This window comes from Aspergillus aculeatus (assembly GCF_001890905.1).
Source record: "Aspergillus aculeatus ATCC 16872 unplaced genomic scaffold ASPACscaffold_6, whole genome shotgun sequence".
Classification (NCBI taxonomy): domain Eukaryota; kingdom Fungi; phylum Ascomycota; class Eurotiomycetes; order Eurotiales; family Aspergillaceae; genus Aspergillus; species Aspergillus aculeatus.
In genome coordinates, this window is record NW_017962981.1 from 1,751,884 (window position 1) to 1,766,393 (window position 14,510).

Genomic DNA, 14,510 nt, shown 5'->3' on the forward strand with positions numbered 1-14,510 from the left:
CGTATCATACATAAGCAAAAAAAATAGAAGGTTGAGGGCGCCAAATTGTTCATGGATGATTCGATTCTAGTCTCATTGCAGTGCTGTTCTTCCGGGTCGTAATTTCGCCATCATGGATCATGTCAGGCTGAGTGGCTGTCAGCGGGTGATTGGTGCAGCAGAGGAGAAGCGGTGTACCACTTCTCCGCTTCCTTCCATCGCCTCCATTGTTTTACATTGTCTTAGCCTACTAGGTACCAGGTAGTAAGTACGGGGCACTCCCTCTTCTTCTCCTCACCTTGACGTTTTGACCGCTGTCTGTCATCCGCCCATCTTCTGAGACCCTTCATACTCGAGATTTGAACCTTCAGGGGACAAATTGTGACACCTCCACAGCTCGGACGATATGTGGGGTACTTACTGTACTGTACTGTACTTTTCGATTTGCTTCGCAAAGCACCAAGTTACTGTGTATGTAGCCACCAAAGGAGTTAGTTCTCTTCCAACGTGATAGACTACAAGGTAAGGACTCGGTTCTTGCGCCCGGCTACCAACCAATTCGCCTACTTGATTAGGCGATCTGTACATCATTCCAAGAGATGAGAGTCAAATTCAATCCCACTAGGTATGATCAGGTACTTACCCTTATCGCTTGTTGGGTAGGCATCGTACCATGGTCACAATGATGCGCGGGACGGAGGCTACCTAAAATACCTAACTATGAGAACCAATTTGATCTGGTGCATGTCTATGATGCCAATTCACACTTATTTGGAGAACTACAATTAGTAAAGCACGTATTGTTTGATCCTCTGCTCCTCAGGCTACTTCGGCCCCAGACGATCTACCGCCGCACGGGGAGATTTAGGTAGTGTGTTTCATAGTAATCTCAGTACATTATCCTCCGTGGATTGTTTCAGATTGGTCAAGTCCTACTAATCCAGTAATTTAGCGTGATAAGTGGCTGAAAATCGACTGCATCTGGTTGATTATGTATGGCACCTTTCATCGTCTTCGACCTTGTTTGAACACGCGCTGGGCTTTGCGTGGTCAACCACGAGTCGATGGGATCAAAATAACACGTGATGAAGGAGAATGATTCAATATATGATCTGTATCATGCAATGCATTTTCCGTCTCTCCGCGGTGCACGAGGGGCTTTCCACCAGCTGCAACTGATCTGATCGTTATCAAACAACCTTGATTATTTCCGAAAGGGAGGGGAGAGTCAACTGCCAGGTGGCGAGGCACCCTTCATTTCCCCTCTCCCTCCCTCCATCCCTCCAAATTGCGGTCAGAAAAGCACCCACCGCCACAGCAATCTTCATTACTCATATGCTCTCTTGCGCATACCTCTAACCGACTCCATACTTTAGCTCTGATGTTGTGCGGTGCGTCTGATGTCAAATGTGCGCGAACCGCGCCTTCGCCTTAACCCACACTTGGCGCCGACAAGCCTAGCTCGCGATCAGAGACACAACATATCTATCCTCTCGAACCGATCACTCTCATGCCCAACCCCGCACACTATGTAGCTGGAAGTGTAGAAGGTGGTTCCAATTGGGTTCACCGGAGTCTTCTGCATATGTGATGTCCAATGCGGCCATCATTGATGAACTGTCCGCCGACCTTGAGGACGAATCTCAGTGAGAGGAAGAATCCTCTGCCAGTATTCCGAACCAGCATTACATTTGAAGTCCTTGTGTAGGTACTACGGCTGTTTTATCCATTATACCATTGCATTGAATATCAGTGGTTTATAGTGTATAACCTGAACAAGTTGCGAGTTTGTTCAGCCGACGAAACCACACCAATTAGGCGCACGGTGCTTGGGCTTGATCATGGTCAGTATCGATTGATATGCCTGACCAAATCCCACCAAATGTCAATAAACTGCCGAAATCATTTCATCTTTCGGCTCACTACTATTTGTAGCTCACTGTCCGATGTCTCGCACGAGTCCAGTTGCTCGAAAAGCAGGTTTTCTCTAGAAGACTGTTCGCATACCCTCATGCCGAGCTTGGGTAACCATGCCTGCACTCTTTCCAAGCAAAACTACTCTGCTCCACAGCGTGGAATGGATTCTGGTCGGCTTTTTGGTGATAATGACTCTGAACTGATCAATAGACTTGTCAGGAGGGTAAATCTTCTGTACAGAAGTCAGAGGGTGGTCAGCTGACGTATCGTGTCCAGGCATTCTAGATTGTGATAGGGCTTGACATTGTGGTCAATGTTCAGCGACAGGCTTGTCTTTTGGTTGCCTGAGGTGCCGGTGCAGGTGCTACGGCCACCTCTTAGGAGCTTGATACCCAAATCTCTATGCGAAAGAGAAGGTTCAATACTTGGAATGCATTAAACTTTCATGTGCCTGCCTAAAAGTTTGGTTCGCAACAAGCATGAATGTTCTTTTCAGTAATGACTTGGACGAGGCGCTGGCCACGCAAGATCCTGGGGTTTCATAAAAGACAGATAAATAACAAATACTCAACAGAGAGAATTAAAGTCTTTGATCGTGACTCGGTTGGTAACGTGCAGTACCAAGCATTCTCGTGATCGGAGAGGCTCACCTTTTGTTAAGAGGAATATCCCGCCGAACACAAGGAGATGGGCCAGCATCTCGCCACTGTCTCTTCAGGCCAACCCTACGTCAGCAGTAGTCTAGTCACGCAGGCGATAGAAAATCTTGTTAGCAAGTGGAAAAATTGGGAGACCTCAAAGAGGGAATCAATCCGAGCTGCGTAGGGAGAACACGCAAATCGAAACAGCTCTTTGAGTGGTGATCTATTGTACATCCCGTCAACCCATTCGATCCGGATCTGTCTCCAGTCGATGATCTTTCAGCTTTCGATCATTGACTATACAATCCCACAGAGCGCTCGCCCCTTCTCGCACCGAACAAAGGGCATAGAGAAAACCTAAGACTTGAGCGGGCATGGTCTCTTCCCTCCTTGAGGAGGAGTAGGGCATCATAAAACCGTGTCACTCGGGCCACACCCCAAACATCAGTTCGAGGAGGCGTATCCCAGAAGGGGTAGTCCAGAGAGAGTGGCATGAGAGATTGGCCGACACTGGTGATGAGCAGATCCAGAGATCGTCTGGCGAAGTCAGATATAGGCGGATGAAGTCGAGCGATACAGATCGAATCGACCACACTGAGGACGATCAACACAAGTTGGGCAGAAAGACTAGATGCAAATTCTCATGCTTGAGCCTCATGCATAGGGCCTTTCCACAAGACGGAGCCTATGTTAATAACGCTGGAACCGGTGCACAAAGCCAGATCCCGCAGGTCACGAGAAAGAGGAGAAAGCAGGGGCAGAATAATACGCGATCGACCCAAAATCAAATATTGTGTGGTCCCGGGACGAGGTCGATTATAAGCAAAGTCCTTCTCTTTCCTAGCCTTTGGGAGGGAAAGCTCCCGGGGTCATAATAGCTGCATGCATGGATGCACATGTAAGCCCTAAAGTGGCATGCTCACTTCGTGCACTGTGCTGTATATGTACAGAACTACCCTCTATGTAGCCCTGAGTAGAGGAAAATCCATGACACTGCTTGACTTCTAGCTAGCATAGCTCGGCGCGGTCAATGAAATCGAAGACATGACTTAGGTCTGGCCTGAGCAAATACGCAGTAGAAAAAATAATGAAGGAGAGAAAGCAGGGCTTTTCTCCTTTCTGCGTCTCTCATAGCCCCAGCCAGATTGGGTCGAATTGCCTGGCTGTACAAGTTGTGCGATCTATTGCCGCTCATCTGATGCTCTACTCACACTAGTCGGTACCTGATAGCCAGCTGACAAGAGTGTCTGCCGTCAGATAGTACTAGCACACGCAGCGCATCGCATTAATGAGAGCTGAGTGTAAATATGCTCATTTTCACAAACCCCATGAGTGAGAGCGTGGACTGTCAGGAGCTATCCTTTATGCATAGGACATCAAGCTTTGCTCGCCCCTCAGACATGGCGACTGTTCATCCAAAGAGGCACTCGGGAGACTGTTGCGCCAGCGGCTCTGTCATGTGTCACTCCGTGTGAGGATGAGGTGGCTTGGTTTGGAGGCTGACAGACTGGAGATCAATTTGGCTGCGGGAGCAACCGCGTTGATCATAGACGCGAGGCCCTCAATGCACGGACCAGTCCAACCAGTCACTTAGAAAATTCTGTTCGACGAGGACTCGGCTCAACCCAACTGATAAATTCCATGCATGAAAGGGCTGAGGTTGTTCACCTGACAACGGCCCGGTTCCCAGCCACAACATGGATCTCACCTTCGACTTTCGCTTTTTCAAAGGATTTGATGCTCATAATAAAAACTGCCAGACACTAGCTCATCACCGAAAAGTAATCCCTTTGATATTAGCCATTCTGGTTACCGACGAAGACTATGATTCTCTCCAAAACACATCTGGAATATAGTTGCGTATGCGTAATAGTGAGCTTATATTGACCGACTGGCCTAGTGGTTACGGCGCTCGTCTTACAATCTCCACATTGATTACACGAGAGATCGCAGGTTCGATCCCTGCGTCGGTCATATACTTCTGCAATTTGTTTTTGCTCTCGCCCGGAGGCCTACATATCTCTCAACACCAAAGACTGTGTCATTGATCTCTTGAGTGGTCTGTTGTGACTTTTCTAAGCACAAAATGTCTTCTGAAACACACTTGCTCATGAATGATATGTGATTTGCGTCCTCCTTGGTTTATTGAAACCACTCTCTCCTCGCAAACTACAAGTTATGTTTACAAATGTTGAGACGCGCATCCCCTCTGTACAGGCGATTGTAGCATTTAACTATTTTTCTGGTTGAAGAGATAGAGTGGTGCATCTATCTGTATAAGAGAAAGTGTCTATGGCAAGCCATCATGGTAAGACTGTCCGATTTTTGTGCCCATTCACACTAGCATTTATATATGCCTCACTAATGCAAGCATAGTACCTGGGTCGATATGAGTTTACTTAACAGCGTATTCTCAATGGCCTTCGTTCCCTGGTAGCATGCAGTGCTGACATAAAGAAAATCACGAAGCATCTTTGTCCAGACTGGTCACTGCAGAAGTGCAGAGACTACTGGTAGTTCGATGGTGAGGGAGGGTCGTATCAATTGCCGTCAGTGGATCCGGGTATTTCCAGAGCTATGGTCCCTTTCCCCTCTTTCATTGTTTCCCTGTAACTGCCCCTCTTTCGCTCATGGTATATGAAAAGCATCGGTCTCACAACCGATTGTTAGTCCTGTGGCTCATTTTGTGATTCCACCCTGCTCTCCCGCAGCCTGGTCAATCCTGTAACCATGAAAATCCTCCAGAAACCTCCGCGATATGTCACTGCTAGTATATTGTGCTCCTGCGGAGGACTCCTCTTTGGGTACTTATTTGCATCTGACCCCAGTTATCAATCTTAATACTGATGTCTAGATACTAGAATGGATACAGGGATCATTGGCCCCATAACCGTCATGGAGAGTTTCACCTCACGGTTCGGAAGCCAGGCTGCAGTGATTCACGGGCTGATCGTGTCGTCCATCCTTATTCCTGCCGCAATATCTTCATTCTTTGCAGGTTACTTGGCAGACAAACTGGGTAGGCCAAAAGGCATCAGTATTGGTGCCTTGGTATTTGGAATTGGAGCAGGCCTTGAGGCAGCAGCTGTTCACATTGGCATGTTCGTAACAGGACGATGCATCGAGGGCATAGGAGAGGGCTTGTACCTTGGAACTTTGGTAGTGTATGTCTGACCTCCCTCCCCTCCACAGAAATCAGTCTGTCTGACGCTACACAGGTATATCTGCGAGATTTCACCGCCCGACGTCAGAGGTGCTTTAACCACCGGCCCTCAGTTGCTCATCACACTGGGTTTGGTAGTGGGGTTCTTCACATGTTATGGAACGGCTCGCCTGGAATCGTCATTCTCGTGGCGTACTCCCTTCTTGATTCTTGCTTGTTTGGCAGTGGCTTTCTCGGCAGCTTCTTGGCTCTGGCTGGTCCCCTCGCCCCGATGGTTGACTATTCACGGTCGCCGAACCGAGGCTACTGCGGCTTGGGACTACCTTGGGGTAAGCCAGGCGGAACGCGAGAAGGCTGAAATTGAGCAGGACAGAGTTCTTGTCGCTGAAGTTGCAAGCACCTCCAGCAGAGAACGTGCTTCATCAGTTCCCCAGGCTCAAGCAAAGTCAGCCAAGGACAAGATTTTCGATCTTTTCTCTAAAGACGTTCGGACTCGCATTATTCTGGCTGTCTTCCTCATGGGAATGCAACAGCTCAGTGGGATTGACGGTGTTCTTTATGTAAGGTTCTCCTCGCCGACCTCTGGTGATCACGGCACTTATCTCTTGTCTTACCCAGTATGCTCCTCTTCTATTCGAGCAAGCAGGACTTGCATCCTCGTCAGCAAGCTTCTTTGCTTCCGGCGTCTCTGCAATTGTTATCTTCGCTGTCACTATCCCTGCACTCATATGGGCCGACAAATGGGGTCGTCGACACAGTACCATTTATGGTGGCATCGGCCTCAGCATCACGATGCTTCTGATAGGAGCTCTATATGCAAGCAGGGTAGTCGACAGCTCAAGTGGAGCGGGCCGATGGGTAGTCATTGTCAGCATCTACATATTTGCCGTGATATACTCTTTGAGCTGGGCTGTCGGCATCAAGATCTATGCAGCAGAGATACAGCCACAAAGGACTCGTGCCTCAGCAACTAGCTTAGCTCACGGGAGCAACTGGGCGGCTAACTTCCTAGTAGCACTTGCTACACCAATTCTACTTTCGAGAAGCAGCTTTGGTGCATATTTCCTATTCGCGGGATGCACACTTGTCACGACCTTTGTATGCGCAGTCATGATGCCAGAAACCAAAGGCAGATCGCTGGACGAGATCGAAGAAGCATTCAAGTCGAAGGCTGTGGGCTCGCAGTCCCTCCTGAATGTTCTTCGCCGGACCACCTGATCTATGCCCTGATCAGCGATGGTCGCCCGGAATAATTCGATCTGTGCACAAATCGCAACTGATGACAACCGCAAGATTCAAGGGGTGGGTCAAAGCGTTAGCGTTAGCCGGAGATAAGGTAAAACAGCGGGCGGGGCCGAATGACATTCTGATTTGGGGTTAGCACGAGAATTTGTAAGCCGGACTATGGTCTAACCATATGAGGATAGCTTCCGATTATGTAACCTGCCCCTCGTGCCGAATGGAAAATAGTTCGGATAATCCCCTCGCTGATAAAGAAGAAATTGTGCCGTCAATCTAGAATGCCGTGACGCCCGCTCTTCACCACCCTTGATCGACCTGCAGCAAGACCCGCAAGTTTTGATCAGCAATGCCTCCTCGTAGGAGAGCGCCGATTTCTGCGGCCAACTTGCGGTCCACGCAATCTGGAGAGGTAAGTTGGAGTTAAAAAAGAAAGATTTCCGCGCCGTCTCTCGCCGCCCTCATTAACCTCATGCGACGTCTTAGGCCGCTGCCTCTTCCAGGCTAGGAACCACCGATGCTTCCAAACGCAGACGCGCCTCTCAGTCCAAGCCTGCTCCGCCTTCAGAAGAGCCAACTCCCGTCGTCGAGGAACAGCCGCAAGCTTCCGATGAGGAGCATTCTCACACTTCGTACCGCCACCGAGATCCCTTCGATGCTCTTCTCGAGCCGTTCTACTACAACAAGGGCCTAACGGATCCGATCAACACCGCCAAGGATAAATGGAACCTGCTGCCGGCATTCCTCAAGGTCAAAGGTTTGGTGAAGCAGCACATTGACTCATACAACTACCTGGTCGAAGTCCAGTTGAAGAAGATCGTCGAATCCAGCTCCACAATCCGCAGCGATGTCGACCACAACTTCTACATAAAGTTCACCAACATTTACCTGGGATTCCCTCGACGTGCAGACGAGCCGCAAGATGTCCGGGCCGATTTCTCAGAGTCCACTGTGGCCCCGCACGAATGTCGTCTTCGTGACACAACCTACGCGGCGCCCATTCAAGTCGACTTTGAGTATGTTCGTGGACGCCAAAGGGTTATGAGGAAAGGTGTGGCCATTGGAAGAATGCCGGTCATGCTTCGGAGTTCGAAGTGCGCGTTGGCGAACAAGACCCCAGCGGAGATGTCCGTCTTGAATGAGTGCCCTCTTGACCCTGGTGGTTATTTTATCGTCAACGGTACAGAGAAGGTCATCCTCGTTCAGGAGCAGTTGAGCAAGAACAGAATCATCGTCGAGACGGATCCCAAGAAAGAGATCGTCCAGGCCTCGGTCACTAGGTAACACTCCGCCGCTTTTTCCCATTCCATTGGTGGGCACTGGTACTAATCTCTTTGTGCAGTTCTTCCAACGAACGTAAATCCAAAAGTTATATCGTGTTGAAGAAAGACAAACTCTACGTGAAACACAACGTTCTCAGCGAGGACATCCCCATTGTGATCCTGCTCAAGGCCATGGGTATCCACACCGACAAAGAGATGCTCTTGCTCGTCGCCGGTGTCGATAAGGTCTACCAGGAAGATTTTGCGATCAATTTCGAAGAGGCGATCAAGCTTGGTATCTATACCCAGCAACAGGCACTCGACTGGATTGGCGCACGGATCAAAATCAACCGCAAGCAATCCACATATCGCCGAACTCATGTGCAAGAGGCTGTGGAAGCCATCGCTTCCGTTATCATCTCTCATATCGAAGTCAAGAACATGGATTTCCGACCTAAGGCTATCTATGTCGCCCACATGGCTCGTCGTGTTCTCATGGCCAAGAATGATGCTACTCTGGTAGACGATCGCGACTATCTCGGAAACAAGCGATTGGAACTGGCTGGCCAGCTGTTGGCTCTGCTTTTCGAGGACCTGTTCAAGAAGTTCTGTTTCGATATCAAAATGAACATCGACAAAGTGCTGAACAAGCGGAATCGTGCTGAGGCCTTTGATGCCTATAGCGTGATTACGATGCACAGCAACCACATTACTCAAGGAATGAACCGCGCTATTTCCACCGGAAACTGGAGTTTGAAACGTTTCCGCATGGAGCGTGCAGGTGTGACACACGTGCTAAGTCGGTTGAGTTACCTTGCCGCTCTGGGTATGATGACGCGTATCAGCAGTCAGTTCGAAAAGACCAGAAAGGTCAGTGGTCCCAGAGCACTGCAACCATCCAACTTCGGTATGCTCTGTCCAGCCGATACTCCGGAAGGTGAAGCTTGTGGTCTCGTGAAGAACTTGGCACTCATGACCCACATTACAACGAATGACGAGGAGGGCCCTATCCGGAACTTGATCTTCATGCTCGGTGCTGAAGACATTTCCACAGTCGGTGGAAAGGAACTTTATGGCCCGGGCTGCTACACTATCTCGATCAATGGTACTCCTATGGCGCTAACTCGACGACCGAAATTCTTCCTCAATGCTTTTCGAAGACTCCGTCGGATGGGTCGAATCTCCGAGTTCGTCAGCATTTACATCAACCACCACCAGCGGGCTGTTCACGTAGCCACTGATGACGGAAGAATCTGCAGACCGCTTGTTATTGTTGATAACGGCAAATCTCGCGTGAAGGCCCATCATCTTGAGAAGCTGCGGGATGGTACCATGGCTTTCGATGACTTCCTTGCTCAGGGATTGGTGGAATACCTTGATGTGAACGAGGAGAACGATTCATTAATTGCTATCTACGAGAAAGATATCACTGAAACAACGACTCACCTGGAGATTGAGCCGTTTACTGTTCTTGGAGCTGTCGCCGGTCTGATCCCGTATCCCCACCACAACCAGTCGCCCCGTAACACTTATCAGTGTGCTATGGGTAAACAAGCAATCGGTGCGATTGCTTCGAATCAATTCTTGCGGATTGATTCTATCTTATATCTCATGGTCTACCCGCAGAAGCCGATGGTCAAGTCCCGCACGATCGAGCTGGTCAAGTACGACCAACTACCCGCTGGACAGAATGCAACTGTTGCGGTCATGAGTTACTCAGGATACGATATTGAGGATGCCCTCGTGTTGAACAAGGGATCTGTGGATCGTGGATTCGGAAGATGTCAGGTGTTCAAAAAATACGTCACCAACTTGAAGAGTTACTCGAACGGCACCAAGGACCGCTTGAGTGGACCGCAGTACGAGAACGATGCGCCGATCAGGAAACATGCCCTGCTCGAGAGCGATGGTCTGGCTGCTGTGGGTGAGCAGGTCAACGCCGGTGAAGTCTACATCAACAAGTCCACACCCGACCAGTCGATGTCCTCTGGGTTCGCCAGCTCTGACCCTGGCCGGCCCGTTTCTTATATGCCAACTCCCATGACCTACAAGCTCCCCGATCCTGCTTACATCGACAAGGTCATGATCTCTGTGACCGAAAACGAGAACCAGCTGGTCAAGGTCTTAACTCGACAAACACGTCGTCCCGAAGTCGGTGACAAGTTCTCCTCCCGTCACGGACAGAAGGGTGTCGTGGGTATTATCGCCGACCAAGCCGACATGCCCTTTACCGACCAAGGAATTAACCCGGATATCATCATGAACCCTCACGGTTTCCCCTCTCGCATGACAGTCGGAAAGATGTTGGAGCTTGTTGCAGGCAAAGCCGGTGTCTTGGCCGGTCACCATGGCTACGGCACTTGCTTCGGCGGCACTCCGGTGCAAGAGGCGTCTCAGATCCTGATCGACCACGGCTTCAGCTATGGTGGTAAAGACTATCTTACCTCCGGTATCACCGGCGAGGCTCTGCCATTCTATGTCTTCACCGGTCCCATCTACTACCAGAAACTCAAGCACATGGTGCAGGACAAGATGCACTCGCGTGCTCGCGGACCGCGCGCCATTCTCACCCGCCAGCCCACGGAGGGTCGTTCCCGTGACGGTGGTCTCCGTCTAGGTGAGATGGAGCGTGATTGTCTGATTGCGTACGGTACCAGTCAGCTGCTGCTGGAGCGACTGATGATCTCGTCCGATCGACACGAGATCGATGTGTGCGAGCAGTGTGGTTTCATGGGTTATCTGAACTGGTGTCAACGGTGCAAGTCCTCTCGGAGTGTGGTGAAGATGGTAATTCCGTACGCCGCGAAGCTTCTCATCCAGGAGCTGATGAGTATGAATGTCACCGCGCGATTGAAGTTGGAAGATGAGTTTCCCGAGATGAAGGGTCGGTAGACGAAGACGGTTCAATACATCGTCAACATCAAAAGCACTTCTGTCAGTCTTCCATTTTGGCGAGATATAAAAAGGAAACCAAACGGAAGGGAAAAAGTTCAGGTCATTTGAGAGACAAAAAAGGAGGCGTTTAGAGCATCATTGGGAGGCTCCTGCTTGGGAAAGGGGGTTCGTTTGTACATAACGTTTGCATGCATAGCGCTCGGCGATGCGGTCGAATTTGAACAGAACAGTTTTGACTAAAAGGAGTATCATACAAACACATATATATACCGGTATTTCACTCCCACGCTTTCGAAAGGTACTGTCAGTCTAAACCCCGCCAAAATACCTCCTCACGACACCCCAGTACCGTTCCGGATCGGTCCTCACATGCGACACATGCGCCGACCCGTCAAACCTGACCCTCTCGACCTCCCACCCCCGCCTCGCAACCTCCTCAGCATGACTCTCCACATCCCTTGCATCGACCACCCGATCCCCCTCGGAGTACAAATAACATCTCCTCGGCGCAGCCTCCGCCCCCTCTGTGCGGGAACCCCCCCGCACCACCAACCCCGCATCCACCGTCCCCCGCCGCCCAACCATCACCCCATCCGCACGCGGCATGACGGTTGTCAACAGCATCGACCACCCCATAATCCCCGCAAGCACCAGCATCCCCAGCAACCGCAGCACCGGGTTCGCCGGCAACCCGACGGCCAGCGCGCGCATGCCGCCGCGGAAGGTCGAGGTGCCCGGCGCGCTGTCGTAGAGCATGGCCTCGACGGCCAGCGGGCGGCCCGTGGCAGCTCGGTAGGCCTCGAGCAGGTTGGCGACGGCGAAGGTGCCGCCGTTGGAGAACATGTGGATGTAGACGCGGGGGTGGGAGGAGCCCGGCCCGGGGCTTGGGTCGTCCCGGCTGGTTGTTGTGTCGGCGGCGGCGGCGGCGGCCCGGAGAGCGGCGACGGCGGGTTGCAGGCGCGCGTGCTGCGTGCGGGCGGTGAAATTAATCAAAAAATCCAGAGAGGTGGAGAGCGTGTACATGATCGTGGCGCTGGGGTAGAGGTCGAGGTAGGTGGTTAGGTATTTGGAGAGGGTGCGCGGGTGGGCGTTCATCCAGAAGGCGAGGATTATGATCTGCTCTGAGTGTTGGGGAGCATTGGCTGGACGGTGAATGTAGACGGAGGGGGAGAGTTGAGTGAAGGCTTTGAGGGGGTTGGGGGGAGGGGTGGATGCGGTGGTGGTGGTGGTCATTGTTTTGCTGTAGTGGTGTCTTTCTGGAATTGAATCGCGAGGTTTGGAGGGTAAGAGAGGAGGGAGGGAGGTTCGATTGTTTTTGTGTAGAACGGAGTACTCGGTAGATTGTGTAGAAGAACCGAGGCGAAAACTCGGGGAGAAAAAGAACAACACTCGGGAGGTTTCTTTGGTATAATTGGAAGAATACGGAGTTGCGCTAGCCAGACTCTGGAATCCTAGATTATACGATCAGCCCCCCGGCTTACCGTCACTTAAGGTAGTATTTATGCCTCGTTGGTTTTCAGCTCCTAAGCACTAGACTCGAGCACCACCTCAAGAGTGGAGAGTCTTTGACATGGCGGCAATGCGGATTTTATGATTACTCACTGGTCAGCATGACCCCCCGGGAACATCATTGTAAGGGCTGCATGCTTTGCACCTGGGCACAATGAATAACACGAGAAAAACCTCCCGATCAGAATTGGTACTAAAGCTAAACCTATCAAACGCCAGTCCTCGCTATGCTTTAATATCGTCCTGCTTTTGTCCCGTGTCTCAGTCTATCACTCATGAGTTTGTCATTCAATCCCAGGAAAGTACCGAACCTAGGGCTTGTACAAGGGCTTGTGTCTCAATGCGCCCGGAAGACATTGCCGGACCTGCGTTGCAGCGTTTCGAATTGCTCGCTGTTCTCGACTATGTAGGCGTAGCAAAGCCACTGGCGTCCTTCTTCTTTCCTCTCAAAGTTTGCCCGGATCCTTGGAATCGGGGCTTGTCTCCTTCAACAACCTGCCCAGTCTCATCGCGCTTCTTCACAGGCTTGATTGTGTATCCAAAGAAAAGCTGATTCGGGGGCAGTCGAAGAGGCTGCGGCCCGTTGGTTCTCCTGACCGGAGGAGGATGCTGAGGGTTGGTAGCACCAGGTGTGGGAGTGGATGGTTTGGGTGTGGGGGTTTTACTACCTTTCTTAGCGTTCAAACGCTGTCCACCGACAAGGAAGTTTGACGACACAGCCCTTGCTCCGGCAGCGGCGTCGGTTGACTCGGGTGCGATGGCAGCATAATTGATTGACTGTGCCATGGTGCCATGGGGATGTAGCAAGCCACCGGACGGCAACTTGCCGCTCACTCCGCTGCGAGGCGTACTGGTTCCACTGGGACGTTGCGGCTCCTCGTAGCCCACCGGAGGCGCAAAGTCGACTTCAAGGTCGGTCTCGAGAACTGAAATAGCGTTGCTCTGGCCAGAAGGCTTGACTTCTAAGACAGCCATCTCGTAGACCTGGTCGTTATAGGCGAATGTGAAGACGTCACCCTTGGTCAGGCAAGAGAAGTTTCGGAAGGCATTCTCCAACACGGCCTTGGGGTCACTGATGTCGAGGAAACTGGTTGACTGAGCCTGTAGCTTGATGAACTGGCCCGGTGATAGGTCGGTGGATTTGATCTGAACTAGATCTCCAGGCTCCAGAACAAGTGTTTGCATCAACTATAGCACCAATTATCAGCTCCGTGACCATATATAGGTTGTGGCGGGGACCTACCCAGAATGGCAGGTATATCTTCCCCTCCTCCGCAATGAATTCCAAGACACCCGCATGGGTCATTCTTTCCCTGGCACCATTGTGAAGCTCAAACAACATGGGGTATGTGATATGCAGACGCGTCAGCTTGTCCAAAGCGCTAGGCGGCATGATGACCTTGCCGCCGTGGTTGACATTTTCTCTCTCTGGACCGGGCATCATCGCAACAGGGTAGCATCGGTAATATTCATCGAAACGACGGGCTGCTCCTCCACGACGAAGCATACTGGAGCCAAGCACCCCCTCCATCGGATCGTCCTCCCAGTAACCGGACTGAAACTGCTTCCGTTTAGTATGGGATATCTGAGTGACTTGACGGCGTGAAAGCGGGGAACCCACCATGACCAACGGGAGCTAGCCAAGGAGATGATTAGAAGCTGGAAGAGATATGAGTCTTGTTCCCAAGACTCAGTAGCGCCTTGTGATGTATGGTATGGCCGAAGGTGACGAGTGACGAGTCAGGGAAGAGATGTCAAGAAGTACTGAGGTGTAGCAAACAGAGCTCGAGCAGTTGTAGAGAGTGACGGGAGTTCAGGTACGTTCGGCCGATCAATCGGATCGCCTGCGGTGACGCAAATGGCGCGGCTCCGCTTTGATTTTCCGTCCCGACCCCAGACAACGCA

General features: G+C 51.2%; 4 protein-coding genes and 1 non-coding gene across 5 annotated transcripts; 3 read left to right on the forward strand and 2 right to left on the reverse strand.

Annotated features, from left to right (window-relative positions):
- The first annotated feature begins 4,422 nt into the window (after window positions 1–4,422).
- On the forward strand, window positions 4,423–4,511 carry ASPACDRAFT_t133. Its single transcript has one exon. It is a non-coding gene; the product is annotated as a tRNA-Val (tRNA).
- Window positions 4,512–5,156: 645 nt separating this feature from the next.
- ASPACDRAFT_117954 (putative MFS sugar transporter) lies at window positions 5,157–7,101 on the forward strand. The gene is made up of 4 exons (XM_020196112.1): window positions 5,157–5,341; window positions 5,399–5,701; window positions 5,756–6,260; window positions 6,319–7,101. Exons 1-4 carry the CDS (start codon window positions 5,268–5,270, stop codon window positions 6,916–6,918), a joined length of 1,482 nt encoding a protein of 493 aa, XP_020057466.1. The 5' UTR covers window positions 5,157–5,267; the 3' UTR covers window positions 6,919–7,101.
- Window positions 7,102–7,288: 187 nt separating this feature from the next.
- On the forward strand, window positions 7,289–11,093 carry ASPACDRAFT_42629 (DNA-directed RNA polymerase III core subunit RET1; the record flags this gene model as incomplete). The annotated part of the gene is made up of 3 exons (XM_020201126.1): window positions 7,289–7,351; window positions 7,426–8,219; window positions 8,282–11,093. The coding sequence occupies 3 exons, from the start codon at window positions 7,289–7,291 to the stop codon at window positions 11,091–11,093; spliced, it is 3,669 nt and encodes a 1,222-aa protein (XP_020057467.1).
- Window positions 11,094–11,349: 256 nt separating this feature from the next.
- Window positions 11,350–12,551, reverse strand: ASPACDRAFT_117956 (uncharacterized protein). Its single transcript, XM_020196113.1, has one exon. It carries the CDS (start codon window positions 12,327–12,329, stop codon window positions 11,406–11,408), a length of 924 nt encoding a protein of 307 aa, XP_020057468.1. The 5' UTR covers window positions 12,330–12,551; the 3' UTR covers window positions 11,350–11,405.
- A 112-nt stretch (window positions 12,552–12,663) lies between these two features.
- ASPACDRAFT_117958 (polyubiquitin-binding protein UFD1) lies at window positions 12,664–14,420 on the reverse strand. The gene is made up of 3 exons (XM_020196114.1): window positions 14,227–14,420; window positions 13,849–14,166; window positions 12,664–13,793 (listed from the first exon to the last, which is right to left on the reverse strand). Exons 1-3 carry the CDS (start codon window positions 14,227–14,229, stop codon window positions 13,008–13,010), a joined length of 1,107 nt encoding a protein of 368 aa, XP_020057469.1. The 5' UTR covers window positions 14,230–14,420; the 3' UTR covers window positions 12,664–13,007.
- Between the last annotated feature and the right edge of the window lie 90 nt (window positions 14,421–14,510).